The sequence below is a fragment of the Alexandromys fortis genome, unplaced genomic scaffold (genome assembly GCF_014885135.2).
Source record: "Alexandromys fortis isolate MF-2015 unplaced genomic scaffold, M_Fortis_MF-2015_v1.1 scaffold_42, whole genome shotgun sequence".
Taxonomy (NCBI): Eukaryota; Metazoa; Chordata; class Mammalia; order Rodentia; family Cricetidae; genus Alexandromys; species Alexandromys fortis.
In genome coordinates this window covers 9,888,090-9,905,241 of record NW_026067934.1, presented here as the reverse complement: position 1 = coordinate 9,905,241, position 17,152 = coordinate 9,888,090, and the positions used below count along the sequence as shown (strand labels likewise).

Below are 17,152 nucleotides of genomic sequence, written 5' to 3'. Positions count from 1 at the left end.
ATGATCTAATCATAAGCAACTGATGAATAAATGACTCTGATAAGCCACTTTGTAAGAAACAAAATCAGGTAAAACAGCACTTTCAGAAATAAATTGATCAAATAAGAAATTTTTTTCTTTATTTAAACAGTTACAAAAACATTCTAGATTAGATTTCTTCTAAAGGTTCTCCGGCCCTCTAGATATTGATCAACAATTTAATTCTTCACAGAAGAGTCTACTGAAAGTTGAATCAGACAACAGCATTTAAAACTCCACAGGACAAAGACACATTACAAACTCCAAAGGGATCTTACACTTGGATTTCAAAGGAGCCACTTACTTACTTTGTGACAAGCATCCAATAAACAAAATAATAAACTACCAGCCCGCTTAAGGCAATATAATAGAAAGAAATGAAGTACTGATATATGTGGCAACATGAATGAATTCTGAAAATATACTGCTAAGTGAAAAAGCCAGACATAAAAGACTGAACATTATACGATTCCATTTACATGAAAGGTCCAGAACAGACAAATTCACAGAAACAGAAAGATTAGTGGTTGCCTGATTAGTGCTCTGAGAGCAGCAGAGGTGGGTGGAATGGGGAGTGAGTAGTAAGTGCTAATGGCTGGGGTTAGGAGATATTCTCGAATTAGATTGTGCTAAGAGTTATCAAGCTCTGAGAATATACTGCAAATCACTGCATTGTACACATTAAATGCATGAACTGCTGTCACAAGTGAATTATATCTCCAACAAAGCTGTCAAAGAAAAGACACTTCAGCTATATTCTTGAGCTCTCACCCTCCACATCTACATCTTGTAAAATCTAGCACCTGGCTCCCTAGAGCCAGAGTCGCAACTATTCTTCATTTTATAAATCTGTGACAAGCTGTGCAATGACTATAGAAGAAAAACATATAAACAGATTTAAAATAAATTCATCACAATATATCTATGTCAGAAAACATACTCTACGAATGTCTAAAAAGGTCTGTTTATACAAAGGGTAAACTTATACACTAAAATGGTAGTTTTTCACCACAGTTAACTTTAAATTGAAGTTGTCAGCAGAACAAAGAGTATTACTTTATTGGTACATTATCCTAAGAAAAATAGAACCCTGTTTGAGCAGATTTTTCTGGCAATTAAAAATTTATTCCACTAAAATAAATAACAAAGCTATACTCAATTACTGAGAGGTATTCTTCCCAGAAACATGACTCAACTCGTCTTGCCTCAAGAACCAGACAAAAGTATGGCGATGCAGCCTCCTGAGTTTAGGCTTAGGAAATGGACTCAGTGGTCACTCTCTAACTATGATCAAATGGTAGCACATGGTGAATATCCCACCTGGAATAAGTACACAGCATAAACACGGGGCAGTACCCTCCATTACCTGAAATTTGTCCTCAGAAAAGAAGACCACATAAACACAGAAGGTCAGAAGGAATTGCAAGTAGGAAGCTAAAGCACACCTAGCTAGGCAGAAGGTATGGCGGGACTTATGGACAGAAAGGGCTCTGGGAAGAACAAAGGGGAGCCACCAGCTGGACACAGTGGAAACAGGACATGCAGGAGGAGAGGTAAAAGCCACAAGCCACATGAAAGCACAGAAAGTAATTTAAATGGATTAATTTAAGCTATAGGGGCCATTTAGAAATAAGCCTAAACTAAGGCTGAGCTTTCATAATTAATAAGAAGTCTCCATGTCATTATTTGAGAGTTGGTGGGACAGAGAAAGACTCATTACACAAAAGAGGCTAAGAACATGTAAAAAGCTCATTCCTCAGGGCTACCCAGTGACCTCAGTCAATCACTTCTGCAATTGATGCCCTATGGGCATCAAAAAAAAGTCATAAGGAGACTAGGAATAAGAGAAAGAAATAAGGGCTGAAGCACTGGCGGCTCTTCTAGAGGACCCAAGTTCAATTCCCAGCACCCACATGGTAGCTAACAAGTGTCTCTAACTCCAAGATCTGACACCCTCACGCAGACATACACGCAGGCAAAACACCAATGCAAATAAAACAAGGATAAACAAATTAAAGAGACATACAGAGAGAAATAAAAGAGAGAGACAAACTATGGGAGACTAAGAAGAAAGGCTACTTTATCTGCTTCCACTGTGTTTATTACACTGCCCAATTTGTGGATCTTCTTACTATACACAAGGGTGTATCTGATTTTGTACTGAGAGGGTATTGGTGCTTAATCTTTGGGATAATGAAGTGACAGTCTCTTATTCTCTATCCCGCAGAAAAGAACTATTTATCCGTCAGCAGCACTAACAGCATATGGGACATGAACATGTTATAAGGTATAATTATTTTAAAAATCAAGTGTCCAGCATGTTTTCATCTGTGCTCAGGAACTGTACTCACATATGGTCTCACATGAAGATGCGGTCAAGAGTCAGATGGACTGGGCTTAAGCTTTAGTAAGGTTTACATCCCTGAGACCTCTGGCAAGTCACTTCCTCAGTCCTGAATCTCTTCAATTAGGATATGTCCATATGATAACTGTACCTATCTCATAGAGTTTAGGCATGATTTAAATGAAGTAACAGATGTGATATAACCATCACAACTGTAAATTACTATTAAGATTATGATTTTTATGATGGATATATTATAGAACTCAAATATGAATATTTCCTAGAAATAAGCTGTGCCACAGTGATTTCTGACTACTGAATTACAGATGGAAATCTATACTACCCTCTGTTTATATTACAAGACTGACCTCCTGCTCCTAGAACAGAGCTGACACAGAACAGACTGTCCGAGATGCCACAGTCAATAAAGGTGCTTGCCACCAAATGTTAACAAGCTAAATTCAATTCGTGGGATCCACATGATGGAAAGAGAAACCCAACTCCAGCAAGCTGTCCTCTGATCTCTACATGTGAACCATAGCATGTGTATGCCTGTGCACATACGTACACATTAATAAATGAATGGAATAACAATTAAAAATAACCAAGTCACAAATGTATGTGGTACATACAGAAACATCCTAATACACTATGTTCACTCACATACTGAGAAGATGAAAATACAGTTTCAAGAAACAAAGAGACCAGTGCGGTGGTCTCAGGTGAGTACCTGTATGTAGAAAGGGATCCCAGCACTGCGCCTTGTGGCACAGAGTTTGGAAGAGGGATCACTGCTTTTAATTTCCTCCAAAACACTCCACAACCACTGCTCCGGCAGCTTTTGCAGACTCACATCAGAGCACCTAAAAGTACAAACAAGCAAATGTTTGGGATTATCAGGCTCTAACAGGTAAAAGCACAAACTAATGACGCTCATTAGCACTGTCAGAAATAATGAACATTTCATTTCGTGAAGACTCAATCTACAAAGTGTCTTACTTGACTTCTCAACCTATTATTTTATACCTGTTTTAACAGTTACTGTCGATGTCAGCCTGCTGAGATCCTGAGTCACCCAAGAGACAAGCTTCTGGGCATGCCTGGGAAGGACCACCTTCAGCGGAGGTAAGCCCATCAGCTGTGGGCGGACTTACTAAGGAGAGAGGGAGCTTGGCATTCACCCTCTTCTTTCTGGCTCTGGATCCAGCTCCCTCGAGCTTCCAATGCCTGGATTTCTTGTGAGGACTGTACTGTAACCCAAAATAAACCATCTCCCTGAAGTTGCATTTTCAGGGTGTTTGATCATAGCAACGAGAAAGTAACTAAGACCTCTCTTTACTATCTGTCTTGACTTAAAGCCACTAAAGGTACTACTTCCTACAACTAATGTGTGTAAAGTATGATCTACAAATACTTGATAACACAGGCCTGCCTCAATACTCACAAGGGTGTGAAGGAGGCTCACATAGCTCATACGGATATTCATACTGTAAGACTTAAGGTTTCCAATACAAAGATCACTCATAGTATAGTTTTCTGTAATTGATTTTTATTTATAGAGATTACACAAGTTAAAGTAAATAAATGAATTTAAACTTACATTTTAATAATTTCTTTCATCTTACTTAAAATGTGGTTTTTCACAAATAGTATTTTTTCAAACCTGTAGAGTATTAAGAATGAAATTTATCTAGGAAAAGGCAAAACATGCTTAAAAAAACTGATTATATCAGAGGATGTTCTTAAAATTGAGTATATATGTATGTATGCATGCATAAGTGTGTGTTGTGTATATAGATGTGTGTATGTAAGCATGTGTGTGTGTGTAAACAGGCAAGACCGCCATGGCATAGGGGGCCAGACACAACTCTCAGGAGCTCCTTCTCTCTTGCTTCCTTGTAGGATCTGAGGACACTTTCAAGTCAATGTTTGAGAGACCTGTTGAACATCACACTTTACTGTATTAACATTAGCTCAAGTAGCAGCATACTCAATGAAGGGAAACAGGCACCCTGGAAAGAGGCCACCCTGACTAAAAGAAGTGGTGCTAGAGGTTAGCTGGGGGGTCTTAATGCACCACACAAAAAAATCCTACTTCTAAGCGAGATCCCCAGTTGTTTTCTGGTTTTTATTTTGAGAGAAAGGTTTCAGTAAGTTGCCCACACAGGCCTCGAATGTGGCAATCCCTGACTTAGCCTTCCCAAGTAGGAATTAAGAACCAGGATCTGCTTAGCTGAAATTAGCACATTAAGTAAACAGATATCAAGCTGTTAAAAATGCTTTTACTTTAAATAGAAGAAAACAATCATCAGAAAAATAATTGGCTGTAATTTAGAGCAAGATTTGCACCTCAGGAACACATTTGGGATTTTTTCTTTATTCTGTTGTAAAACAGTGAACTTGCATTTCTGACTACACACTCCAGAACAGAACAACTGAAATTTATGTAAATGTTACACATCGACTTAAATACAGAACTAATATCACTCAAACATGGACCGCAGAATTTCAGCCCTGAAAATTAGAGTCAAATCCCCTACACTCAGCAGGGATTTTAAACATTTCCTCATAGAATGGATTAAAATCCACCCCTCTACCCTTGTTTCTCCCCGCCTGTGTCCCAGTCACCAAAGCCAACTCTCAAAAGTTTAAACCACTGGCTGGGGATGTAGTTCAGTTGGCACATTCAAGGCCGTAGGTTCAATCCCCAGTACTGAGGTAGAAGAAAATCTTATCAGGAGACTAAGTAAGAGCCACAGGCTTAATAAAAACTTCTAAAGTGACAACCTTGTTTAGACCCTGACTAGAACAGATAAAAATGCAAGAATGATATTGCCAAGTAATATAAAATAATTATAAATGCTCTAAATATAGTTGACACCGAGGATGTAACCATGGCAATGAGACATGAGGAAAAGTGTCCACATTTGTAGAGACACATATAGAAAGGTCCGAGAGTAAAATTCAAAAGCCAAGATTAATATTTTAATACTTCAACAGCTACCATGCAAAGGTATAAAGCATTTGTGGCAAATTCTGATAACTGTTGGATCTGAGTAATGAATAAAGGCAATTGGAACTCTTATTCTCTAATTAACATGTTTGTATATATACATACATATTTATATTTTAAGGACCAAAGCTGCTCCCAGCTCTATCATTTTAAAGATAAATTTCCTATGTTTGTACTGGGGATAGAACCCAGGGCCTTGCATGTGCCTGGTAACTACTCTTCCAATAAACTCCATTCCCAGTCAGTCACAGGTAGTAATTTCCTTAGCTTATATTAACATTTCCAACTCTGTGGTTTGAGAGCTGCCTCAGCAGTTAAGAACAGGTATTACTCTTGTAAGAGGACCCAAGTTCAGTTTCCAGCACCCATGTTGGGCGACCAAACATCCTCCGGCTCTAGAGGACTCAACACCACCTTCTGACCTCCCAAGGTATCTGCGCTCTCATGCACATGCTCACACAGCAGCAGAAATAAGCAGAAATGAATTAATAAATGACCTAACTTGGTATAATCTTTCATTTCCCAATCAAAAATTGAACTCCAGATTGTTCAAAACAATTATTTAAGTGCTAATGATACAGTCATAGATTGGACTGCTACATTCTTTGAGTCTTTTTTCACTATTAGAAATAGGAAACATATATATATATATATATATATACACACACACATACACAAACGCACATACATACATACACATATGGGTTAATTTAGCTCACAATTAGTAGATAAGGGAATACTTTAAAAACTGAAGCAAAAGGCATTTTATGTGTGTGATTCAAAAATATGTTGGAATTACAGAAGTTAGGAAAGTCACCCAGAATAACTTGATCTAGACTGTCTATGAATATCATTTCCTTGCATTTTCTGCTCTACTAAAAACTGTCTTAAAGAGAAGGTTGCAGCCTGTGGCAAGTCAGGTCTCTAGTTAGACTTCACTAAGCAAGAGAATCAGTGAGAAATGAATGCAGGACATGACAGGAACCTGTGTTCCTATCAAGAGCGTTGAGATACTAGTACACTAGACACTAGCTCAACAAGGCTTCTCAACACAGCCTCTCCTATACCCTTCCTGGGCTAGCAAATGAAGGCCACAGCAGCCAGGCAGGTCTGGGATCAGTAGGCCACCTCAGCAGGTGTCACCCTTTCATGTAAACTGACTACCAATCAAATCTTGATTTAAATTATCATATTCTCCTTAAGTCTGAAAGGTTATATATGACCTGGAGCTAACATTCCTATTTTAACTTCACCAATTTATACACAGATATTGTTTTAATAAGGTTCTTCTCTTTGCTGGCTTCTACACTAGCATACAACACACACACACACACACACACACACACACACACACCAAATATGCACACACCCATATTTCCAACTAAGCATCTTTTTATAGTCTTCACACATACTCCTGTTCATCAGCACTGACAAACTTTCTAAGTTAATGGAGTTATATTACTAGGTCCAGGGTACAGAGGGCTGGTGGTGTCGTGGGAGGAATGGGATGCAAGCTAGACATTGAAGGCTGTTCAGAAGAATGGTGGAAAGCCTAAAGAGCAGAAAGCAGGAGATGCCAGAAAACAAGCTTTAACCAAGGTCCCAAAGACAATTCCCTCATTTAGATTCTTGGCTATCTAAAATGTAAACACTTAGCCAGACCTATTTATTCCCTTGGGTATTGCATACTGAGGACCAAATGTTCCTTATTAATTTGGGGATTTCCAAAATAGGGCTAAAAGAATGTTCTACAAGATTACAGCTGGGCAAAGTATCTTCAAAAGAACCTTCTGTGCCCACTGAAGACCCAGCAACCTCAGAACAAGCTCCGAGAAATGCTCGGGGCATTGACTCCTGCCACCCAGTCCAGACCTTGTTCTGCTCTGGGATTCCCCAGCATCAAACCAGTTTTTCTGAATTCTTTAATTGGCTGGTTTTCAGTCTAGCATTTGCTGTTGAATTCTATTTCTTTGATTCCCTTGCTTCCTAGCTCTGCTCCTCTTGTGGACCAGACCTCCCACCCCAAAGTCACATACAAAACTTTGGTTCAACAATGTAACTCTCACTTTCTTTATTCAGATCAAACACACTGCATTCCAAACAAAACCTTAAAGCCTTATTTAAATTATCATACTGGAAATATATTTGCCTGCTACATAAAGACCAACCTGGTCTACAAGAGCTAGTTCCAGGACAGGCTCCAAAACCACAGAGAAACCCTGTCTCGAAAAACCAAAAAAAAAAAAAAAAAAGAAAGAAAGGAAGGAAGGAAGGAAGGAAGGAAGGAAGGAAGGAAGAAAACCTTTATTGCATGTCTATTATGCATCTGTCTAGTCAATATCACGCTCCACACATCTGATCTTGCATCATCCTTGGAACAAACAAACTGAAGAGAAAATATTCTTTCCTCTGACAGATGGAGGTGTAAACACATTGGTCAAGGACACCAACTAGGAAGTCAGGGTGGACAAATATCCAAGTTGGTGTCTAGAAACACCAATTATGGAGCCAAGTTCCTGGGGTTAGCTCCCTTCTGGGCCATGTAAAAGCTATGAGACCTAGGACAAGTCACAGATGCTTAACTTCCCAGTTTTCTCCTCCAGCACATGAATGCTGCTATACAGGAGTTTAGTTTTGGAACATGTTTAATAAACTCCCCAGAGGCATTTCATAAAAATATTATCTGATTATAAGAAATTTAAGGTTTTTTTTTAAGAGTTTCAGTGAAATTTCTGACTTACACTTCGAAAAGGCATCCTCCCACACTCACACAACACCCGCAAACACCCAAAACGTACACCGAGAAGCCCTAAAAACAGCTAAGGAAGAACAAGCTAACCACAGGAAATAAGAAGTGAAAAAGCTGACACAGGAGCAAGGCTTATATAGTATGGCAGATTTAGAACCAGCGGCCGTGGCCATCAAGTCAGCTCTGTGGGGAAAGCAGTCTTTTTCCCAGAAGGGAATTTCAGAGGCTTTCTCTCCCATGAGAGAAGGCTTGAATAAAGGTGACTTCTAGAGCTGGGGCTACAACCAAGAAAAGCCATAGCACCCTGAACCAGACTGTCTACTGAATTGGTAGTTAAATCTATGATATCCACGGTAACTAGGAAGAGATAGACCAAAATGACACCATCTGATCTACCTACTCAGAGGAATGAATCCAAATAAACACACAATTAATCAAAAGGTTCCTAATTATAGCCAGCAAACCAAATCTCACAACCCAAAGAATTTTATATTAAGGACAGCTAAAAATAATTAGAACATACTAAATCAAACTAATTTTATAGGGCAGACTGACAAAGACTTTAAAATAATTTCACTTTAGTATATTAAAGAAATAATGAAGGAATGATTTCTTCTTAAGAAGGACAGGAGAGCTGGGATGTAGCTCAATGGTAGAGTGCTCACCTAGCACAGGCCAGACCCTGGGTTCAATAGCTGTACTGCAAAGGAGAAAAACACAAAAGGAATATTCACCTGCCAGGCATGATATACACCTGTAATCCCAGCACTTAGGAGGTAAAGGCAGAAAGATCATGACTTCAAGACCAGCTCTGGCTACATAGGAAGTTGGAGGCCACCCTTGGCCACATGAAACTCTGTCAGATTTTTTCAAGTGCAAGAAATTACGAAAAACAAACAGTGCTGAAAAAAGAAAACAGGCTTAAATAAAAATAAAAACACTAAACACATTCTGTATTAAAGTATAATTTCCAAAAGAGATGGTATCAATGCTAAAAAGTTAAACTTAAAATTTTAAAAACGTCAATTATATCAAAAATAAGTTTTTCACCCAGGTGATGGTGGTGCATACCTTTAATCCCAGCACTCAGGAGGCAGGGCAGATCTTTGAGTTCAAGGCCATCCTTGGTTCACAGAGTGAGTTCCAAAACAGTCAGGGCTACACGTAGAAATCCTGTCTCAAAAAACAAACAAACAAGCAAACAAACAAACCAAGTTTCTCATTATCAATAACAAAAGACAAAGTAGTATATTTAAAATACTGAAGGATAACTACGTGCTGTTGGAATTCTATACCATATTAAATTATATTAAAAAATTGAAGCAAAATCTAGATTGTTTGAGACACATTAGAAAGATCTTTGCTGGGTGGACTAGATGTCTCAGTGGGAGCTACACAGTGCAGAGAAAACAGACTCCTTCAAGTTGTCCTCTAACCCTTACACACTCACAAGTGGTACACACACATATATACAGTTAGTTAGTGAGTAAGTTAAATGTAATAATAATAATAATAAAGACTACCTGGGATTCTGAATAAAGGAAATCCTGAAAGATGTACTTCAGTAAAGTTAAACAAATCTAAGTGGTGCTAACAGGATGTCCACAAAACAAAGTAAATGTGGCATCTCCCATACTAAAGCCCCGCTCTGCTCCAGAAGCCTGCCCTACCAGACTGCCACATTTTACTAAACCAGTAACAAAGAGCTCCTCTTCACCCTCCCTTCTGAAAACTGCCCTATCTAAGCGGTCAACAGCATGGACATTTGACTTGGAAATGATCCAGACTCTGGGCAGGTTTCCCATCTCTACCGTCCTCCAAACCTCAGCCACCTCTTTTGGAATTCAAGTCCGACTGTAACCTCCCAAACAGATGCTCTACTTTTACTGTTACCATTTATTCTCAACACAACATTCAGCACAACCCTTTCAAAAGACAATCAACTAGGTGCCGAATAATCCTAGCACTTGAGGCAGAGGCAGAGGATCCTGACTTTGAGGTTACCCTGGACTATGTACTAAGACCCAATTTGAAAAAAAGAAACAATCCACAAGGCCAGATCCATTCTCAGTCATGTCTTGAGTTTATTTACAAACTGTCACTGTGCAACCCTGGTTCCCCACAGCTTGTTTATAACAAGCTAGTTATACATAGTTTACCCACGTTCCTTAATTTAAATTAGCCAACTGCTGTCTCTCAGACTTTTTACACTTTTTGTAAATTGGGTAAAAAAATTAATAAAAATAAAACACTAAAACTTCAGCTTAATAAGAAAGCACTACTTCAAGGGAGCTGACCTTATGCTACATTACATTTTTGGTTTGATTCACTGGTACTAAAGATACTATCAGCTCCTGTTACTTGTTTCAGTGGATTTCACTCCCAAACAAATGAACCAAAAACCATGAAGAAGTAGCTGGTGTATATACACTGTACCCTGGAACCAACTTCCAAAAGCTGTTCACTCAGAAAGTGCTCTGGGTGCACTCTTTCAAGGAAATTTCCTAAATATAACAAAACAGAAATCATCTTCCTACTCGTGCTTTATTCAGACTGATTTGGTCATTGAACACACGTCATTAGAGTTAAAATATTAAAGGAGTGCTAATGGACTGGATGGCATAGGCAGAAAGCACCCTGGCAGTCAGAAGATCCTACAGAAAACTCAGCTTGGCCTGGCATGGGATGGACTGTGTCTCATCCATTCTGGAGGAACCAGGGAGACCCAGTCTTGTGAATATACCATTTTCTTATATTAGCTGAACCATTCACAATGGCCTGAAGAAACTTCCACCTGCAAGCATAAAGCAACCACTTACACATTGAAACGGGAAATACATGAAAGCTAATGTATGACACAAATTCCCAGAAATGTACCAAGACACAACTGCCAAGAAATTAATCATGTACAACCTCGCTGGTTTACCAAATACCTTTGTTTACCAAATAATTCACTCGCCAAGCTACTAAAGGCTTTTAGTACAGAAAGGAAGTCCTTCCCTTTGCTCATCAAAACAGGAAAAAGTGAAAACTGTCAGGTTTAAAGCAACTCTAAAGAATAATTGATTCAGTTAAATAAAGTATGGTGTCCAGACAAATCAGCATCAGTAAAGTAAAGCTATCTGTATGGGCTGATGGCCGATACATTCACACATTGCCACACACCTTCACTTTGTTTCCTTCAATTTCATTTGACAATCACTTAGATAACGGTATAAAATGCCAACAGAAGCTCTGAGGACAAACTGGAATTTGATATATTTTAGTGGTAGTGTTAGTTTCAGTTAAGCATCGTTGGCCACTCAAAGCTGGCTATTCAGAATACAACACTTTTAGATCGCTAAAACACTATGCAAAGGCACAAGAGTTCCAGTCATGTTTTAGGCCAGTACCAGGTATCCTCTCCTGGATGCCTATACAACAGATTTACTCTAAATGTGTTTCACAGGAAACTAAACAATATGTATCTCCATACACATTTAATCCATTATCTGGGTTTACAAAGCCTTACATATTTGGATAATCACATTAAATTTTACTTTATCCCATTTTGCTCTTGGATGCCTAAGGACTTACATATTAGTTCTTCTCAGAACTCTGCTGCTTCTAGTCATTCGGGTCCTTTCAAATACTACTCGAGTCTAAAGAGAAAAAAAGGAGGGGGGCTTTCTCTGTCATCAAACTTTATCAAATCAAATGCACACTGCTAAGTGGGGTTTGGCAGTGCACACCTGTAATCCCAGTACTTGGAAAGGGGGGAGGAGATCATAAGTTTAAGGTTATCCTCAACTAAAAGGTGCGCTTAAGCTTGGGCTATAGGAGGCTCTGTCTCAAAACAATGAAGTAAAGCAAGCAGGTAGCTCAGTGGGTAAACAGACAGCCTGTGTTTGAGCCTCAGCTCTCAAAGTGGAAGGAGAGGACTGACTCCCCAAAGCTGTGTTCTGACCTCTACATGTGCTAGAGTGCACACACACTGCTATTTGACAGAATGTTATAGCTTCCTAAGTGTGCTTTAAAATACAAGCTGCAGCCGGGTGGTCGTGGCGCACGCCTTTAATTCCAGCACTCAGGAGGCAGAGGCAGGCGGATCTCTGTGAGTTCAGACAGCCTGGTCTACAAGAGCTAGTTCCAGAGCAGGCTCCAAAGCTACAGCAAAACCCTGTCTCAAAAAAAAAAAATCAAAAAATAAAATAAAATACAAGCTGCACACTATCACGGACATATTCTCTCCTGTCCATTTTTGTACTTTCAAGTATCTACAACAGGACTCAGCACCCTGGTGGGAGCTCAATAAATATCTGCAGTGAAATGACCAGCTCTGCTGGGCATGGCATTCTAGCAAAGCAGGCTGGCCCAGGAAGAGATAAAGAGGATACAGTAACTATTAAAGAGGGGATGCACAAGTGTTTCCCAGGGGTGAGAGTTGCCACCCATGGGAAGCCTATCAACAGCAAACCTATTAGCCTAAATCTTGTCCCAAGGGTGAGCTTTTCCCAGGATTCAAGAACAAAACCCAAATGAAGTTCAGACTGACGACTAGTACTTGTTTCTGGAGTGTGAAGTGAGTGCACATGTAAAAATAGGGTAGGAACTATGTTTCAGCATTTCTGAACTTTAGCAACAGGTAACAATGTAACTTTTTCCTTTTCTCGCAAGGCTCTTTAGGAGACCTTCTCCAGGCAATAACTTCAAATGTTCCCTAAATATATGTCTCTACCCAGAGTATCTAACTCTCCCTATTTTCACAGCACTAGATGTTTTCCCCAGTCCTGCATCTCCACCTCTGCCTCCTCTCCTAACCTCTGGATCTGTATCCCAACTGTCTGTCTGCTATCCCTCTAGGCAGCTTCCCAACACCACCCCAAACATCATGGCATGTCTCCTATCGAGGACTTCTCTTGCTTTCTATTGTTGCTCCCAATGATTCCTTCTATCACCTGGGACACACAGTCCAACAAGCTGATCTTCCTCTTGGCCTTTAATTTCTGCCTAGTGACTCCTACTTTACTTACTAATCCCAAACATTGCTAGGTTGAAAGTTCAAGAGCAGCGGTTCTCAGTCTTCCTAATGCTGCAGCCCTTTTACAGTGCCTCATGTTGTAGTGACCCCAACCATAAATTACTTTATTGCTCCTTCATAACTGTAATTTTGCTTTTATGAATCATAAATATCTGATATGCAACCTCTGGGTCGTTGGAACTCTAAAGTGGTCATGACCCGCAGGTTGAGACTTGCTGCTCTAGTGGGATAAGAACATGTCAGTTGCTAAAGTGTTCGCTAAGTAACATGATGTCTGGAGTTCAACACCCAGATCCCACGTAAAAAAAGCTAGGTGCTCTTATATTCCCAGCATTGGGAATATAGAAGAGGAAGATCTTTGGGAATTGCTGGCCTCCCAGCATAGCCTACCTGGTGAGCTCTAAGTCATTAAGAAACTTTCTCAAAGAACAAGGTAGATGGTTCCTGAAAGGACACCCTGTGGCTTCCACATGAACCCATAAACACACTCACATAAAGCTTCCTTGGTAGCAAACCCCACATCTTACCAATGGTTCTCCTCTACTAGTGTCTCCTGTCACAACGCCTTACATACTCTAAGTGACCATGAGTCTCCTGAACTGCTAGTCTCTAAGAAATGCCCACCACCGCTGGGCAGCAGTGGAGCACGCCTTTAATCCCAGCACTGAGGAGGCAGAGGCAGGCAGATCTCTGAGTTCGAGGCCAGCCTGGTCTACACGAGCTAGTTCCAGGACAGGCTCCAAAGCTACAGAGAAACCCTGTCTCAAAAACCAAAAGAAAAGAAGGAAAAAGAAATACTTACTCCCCAAGCCCACTTAGATCTTAGTGCCAGTTCTATCGACTAGGCTATGAACTACTGTTTAAAAAAGAAAACTGTTGCAGAGATGCTTTGATAAATCAAGACAAGTGTGGTGGCAAAAACCTTTAATCCCAGCACTCAGGAGGCAGAGGCATGAGGATCTCTGCGATTGCAGGCCAGCCTGCTCTACAGAGCTTCAGGGTAGTCAGGCTCCACAGAGAGATTTTATGAAAGAGATATTCTTTAATCCTTTAGTGACTGTTACACACAGACGGTGTCACCCTAAATATATGAAGTACCTAAAGCCTCTGATGAGAACAACCCCCAACACCTCAGCACGGCCTCACAGAAGCCTTCACAGCTGGATTAGGCCCTACCAATGTTCTTTAAGTTCCCAGGAATGCAGCCTAGAACATCCTATTTTCAGTAGTCCAGAGAGTTTGCCCTGTATAGCATCTGGCATGCAGATGCAGCAGAAACTTTCTGTTGAATAATTGCATACAAACAAACCAAACCGAGCTGGCGGCCGCTGCTGCGCGGTACCATGTCTTCTGGTACACCCGCAAACTAAAAAGGGTGTGTAGGGAAGAGAGGCTGTAACCTTAAGATTTCTCAACACAAAGTCATAGTAGCTATAAGATGAAACACCCTCAAGTTTTGGCTCCTCAAGTCCACTCCCCAGCAAGGAAAGCCAGCTTTATAAGGAAGTGATTTCAAAACACCAGGATGACTGGTGTTTGCTAAGAGAAGATACTGCCAGGTAAAGGGAAGACTCCCAAGAACAATGCAGCAAGTTCTGGTTGTTTGTTTTGGTTCCTCATCACAGTCTGGGGTCAGGAAGGAAAAGGGAAAGGATCCCGAAATGAAGAACTGCTTCTTGCCAACACTCTGCAGTCACCAACCACAGACTAGGGGAATTCCATTATCCTGCTTCTGTCAGCAAATGCCCCTCAATTAAAGAGGACACACCAACTTTGTCTGAAGACTCTTTTGCTTTGACTACTTTACCAATGTCGTGAGCCTCAAGAATATCATACAATTTTAAGTTATTAAGGGTTCAAGTCTCATCAAAAAAGAGTTCCTTAAAACTACATATTATTAATCTACATACACCTATGAAATCAGTTTAACAGTACTAAAGGGAACTTACAAAAATATATCCAATTGCAGGGCTGTGGAGATGGCTAAGCAGGTAAGGGTATTACCACATAAGAAACAAAGGATGAACTCATAGAACAAAGGAGGCATTACCCAGCTCCCACAAGTTGTCCCTGATCCTCACATATACACATAGCGTGCGCACAAAAATAAAAATAATTCTTAAAATGCATCCAGTTCCCTATTATCTTTCACCATAAACCCCCCCAGACTCTCCCAAGCAATCAGAAGGCAGCACTGTACACGGTGAGTGGGATGCTCAGGCTGAAAGGAGCTGGAGTCCTTTTCTTGAAAAGGGCCACAACATCTCAGACAGGTTAGGTATTTTACTATTCTTAGCAAGCTAGCAGTGGAACTCACTTAAATTATACCTTCATATAGTTTTTAAACTTTTTTATTTAAAGAACATTTTTTTCATCTATTTTACACAGCAACCAGCTCCCCCCCCCCCCTTCACACTTACTCTCTCCCCACCCACTCCTCATCCATCTCCATTCAGAAAGTACCAGGTCTCCCTTGGGCTGGCACAAAGCATGGCACATCACATTGATGCAGAACCCAGCTCCTCCCCTTACATCGAGGCAGGGCCAGGTAATGCAGCATGGGAAACAGGTTAGCAAAAGCCAGCTCACTGTTAGAAGCCTTACGAAAAGACCAAGCTACACAACTGTCACACACATATAGAGGGCCTAGGTCAGTCCCATTTTGGCTCTCTGACAGTTGGTCCAGTGTTCATGAGATCCCATGAGCTCAGGTCAGCTGTCTCTGTGGGTTCCCCCATCATGACCCCCTGGCTGGTCCAATCCCTCCTCCCTTTCTTTTGCAAGACTCTCAGAGCTCAGCGCAGGGCTTATCTGTGGATCTCTGCCTCTGCTTCCATCAATCACTGGACAGAGTATGATGACAACTAGGGAAGCACCTTTATATTTTGTCTGTACTTCAAACCAAGAGGACAAAATCAAAGCACTGTGATTTTTCTTCTTCACCACAATCACGAAGGGGCCAGAAGGAAGTTTGTCATTGCTATTTTCCTCTTCCAGTGGTCAGCCTGAGCCCATAGCAAACGTATCAGGGAGCGGGCGGACGCCCTTCAGTGAACACTACTTGCCTAGCATGCCCACACTCGAGAGTCAATAAAGCACTGAAAATAATAAGTTTTAACATTTTTAAAATTAGAAAAGTAGCAGAAATGTACATGGCAGGCTCCAGATGATGTTCCGGACTGGAGCAAATTGCTATTCCATAAACAGGTTAGTCCAACTTCTAGACAGAGATATCTCACTCCTAGTGGATAAGTTCTTTAAGATAAGGAAAAAAACAAACCCACAATACAAGATTACATATGCCATAGACTCCACTAATTGGTCATCAGACTATTTTGTAGCAATACATCAGATTCCCTGAGTACAAAGGAACTTTCCAAACGCTTCTTCCATCCATCTGTGTAGTGCCATGGTTATTTTCTTAGTGAGTCTGAATTAGTTAGTTATATTACTTGTTAGGCGCCATTAACTGAGATACTTATCTTCATTTCCTGAAACCCTTTCCAGAAAAATTTATTTAGGAAATTTTCTCCTATCTCCAATTATTTCATAAGTGAAAACTTTATCCATTCATTCTTCTGGTTGTATGTTTTTATAATTTAATGGCTCATGTCTTCATCTTTAAATAACGACAAAATGAGAAGTTGTGCAAGAAGACTGTATGCACAGAGGCAGTCTCTGAAAGGGAGCACACCTCTGAAACATGGAGAAACTTTAAATCTGAAGAAGGATGTGCATAAACGAGAGCAGTGGGAAAATGACATTATCAAGAGAAGCTCCTTCCCCGCCCGCCCTCACCAGCACCACAGACTGCGCGAGCTCACTGCAGGTGGAGACGGCAGACACTGCGCTAAGCCTTAGCTGAGAGCAGGGGCAACAACGAGGAAATAAGCAGAGAAGCCACAGGAAGAACAGGAACGCTACATGAAAAGTGGTGGGCGGACGTGCCCACAGAGTACTCAGCACACCAAGAAGAAAGATTAAACCATAATACATTAGTTTGAAAAA

The 17,152-nt window shown here is 40.5% G+C and overlaps 1 protein-coding gene across 3 annotated transcripts in view; it reads right to left on the bottom strand.

Moving 5' to 3' along the window:
- The window catches only part of Thada (THADA armadillo repeat containing), a 301,738-nt gene that overhangs the window by 228,626 nt on the left and 55,960 nt on the right, over positions 1-17,152 (bottom strand). For all 3 annotated transcript variants that reach the window (XM_050146143.1, XM_050146144.1, XM_050146142.1), the window contains exon 23: positions 3,093-3,225. In XM_050146143.1, the coding sequence (XP_050002100.1) occupies positions 3,093-3,225 (133 nt within the window). The remainder of the gene's footprint in view (positions 1-3,092; positions 3,226-17,152) is intronic.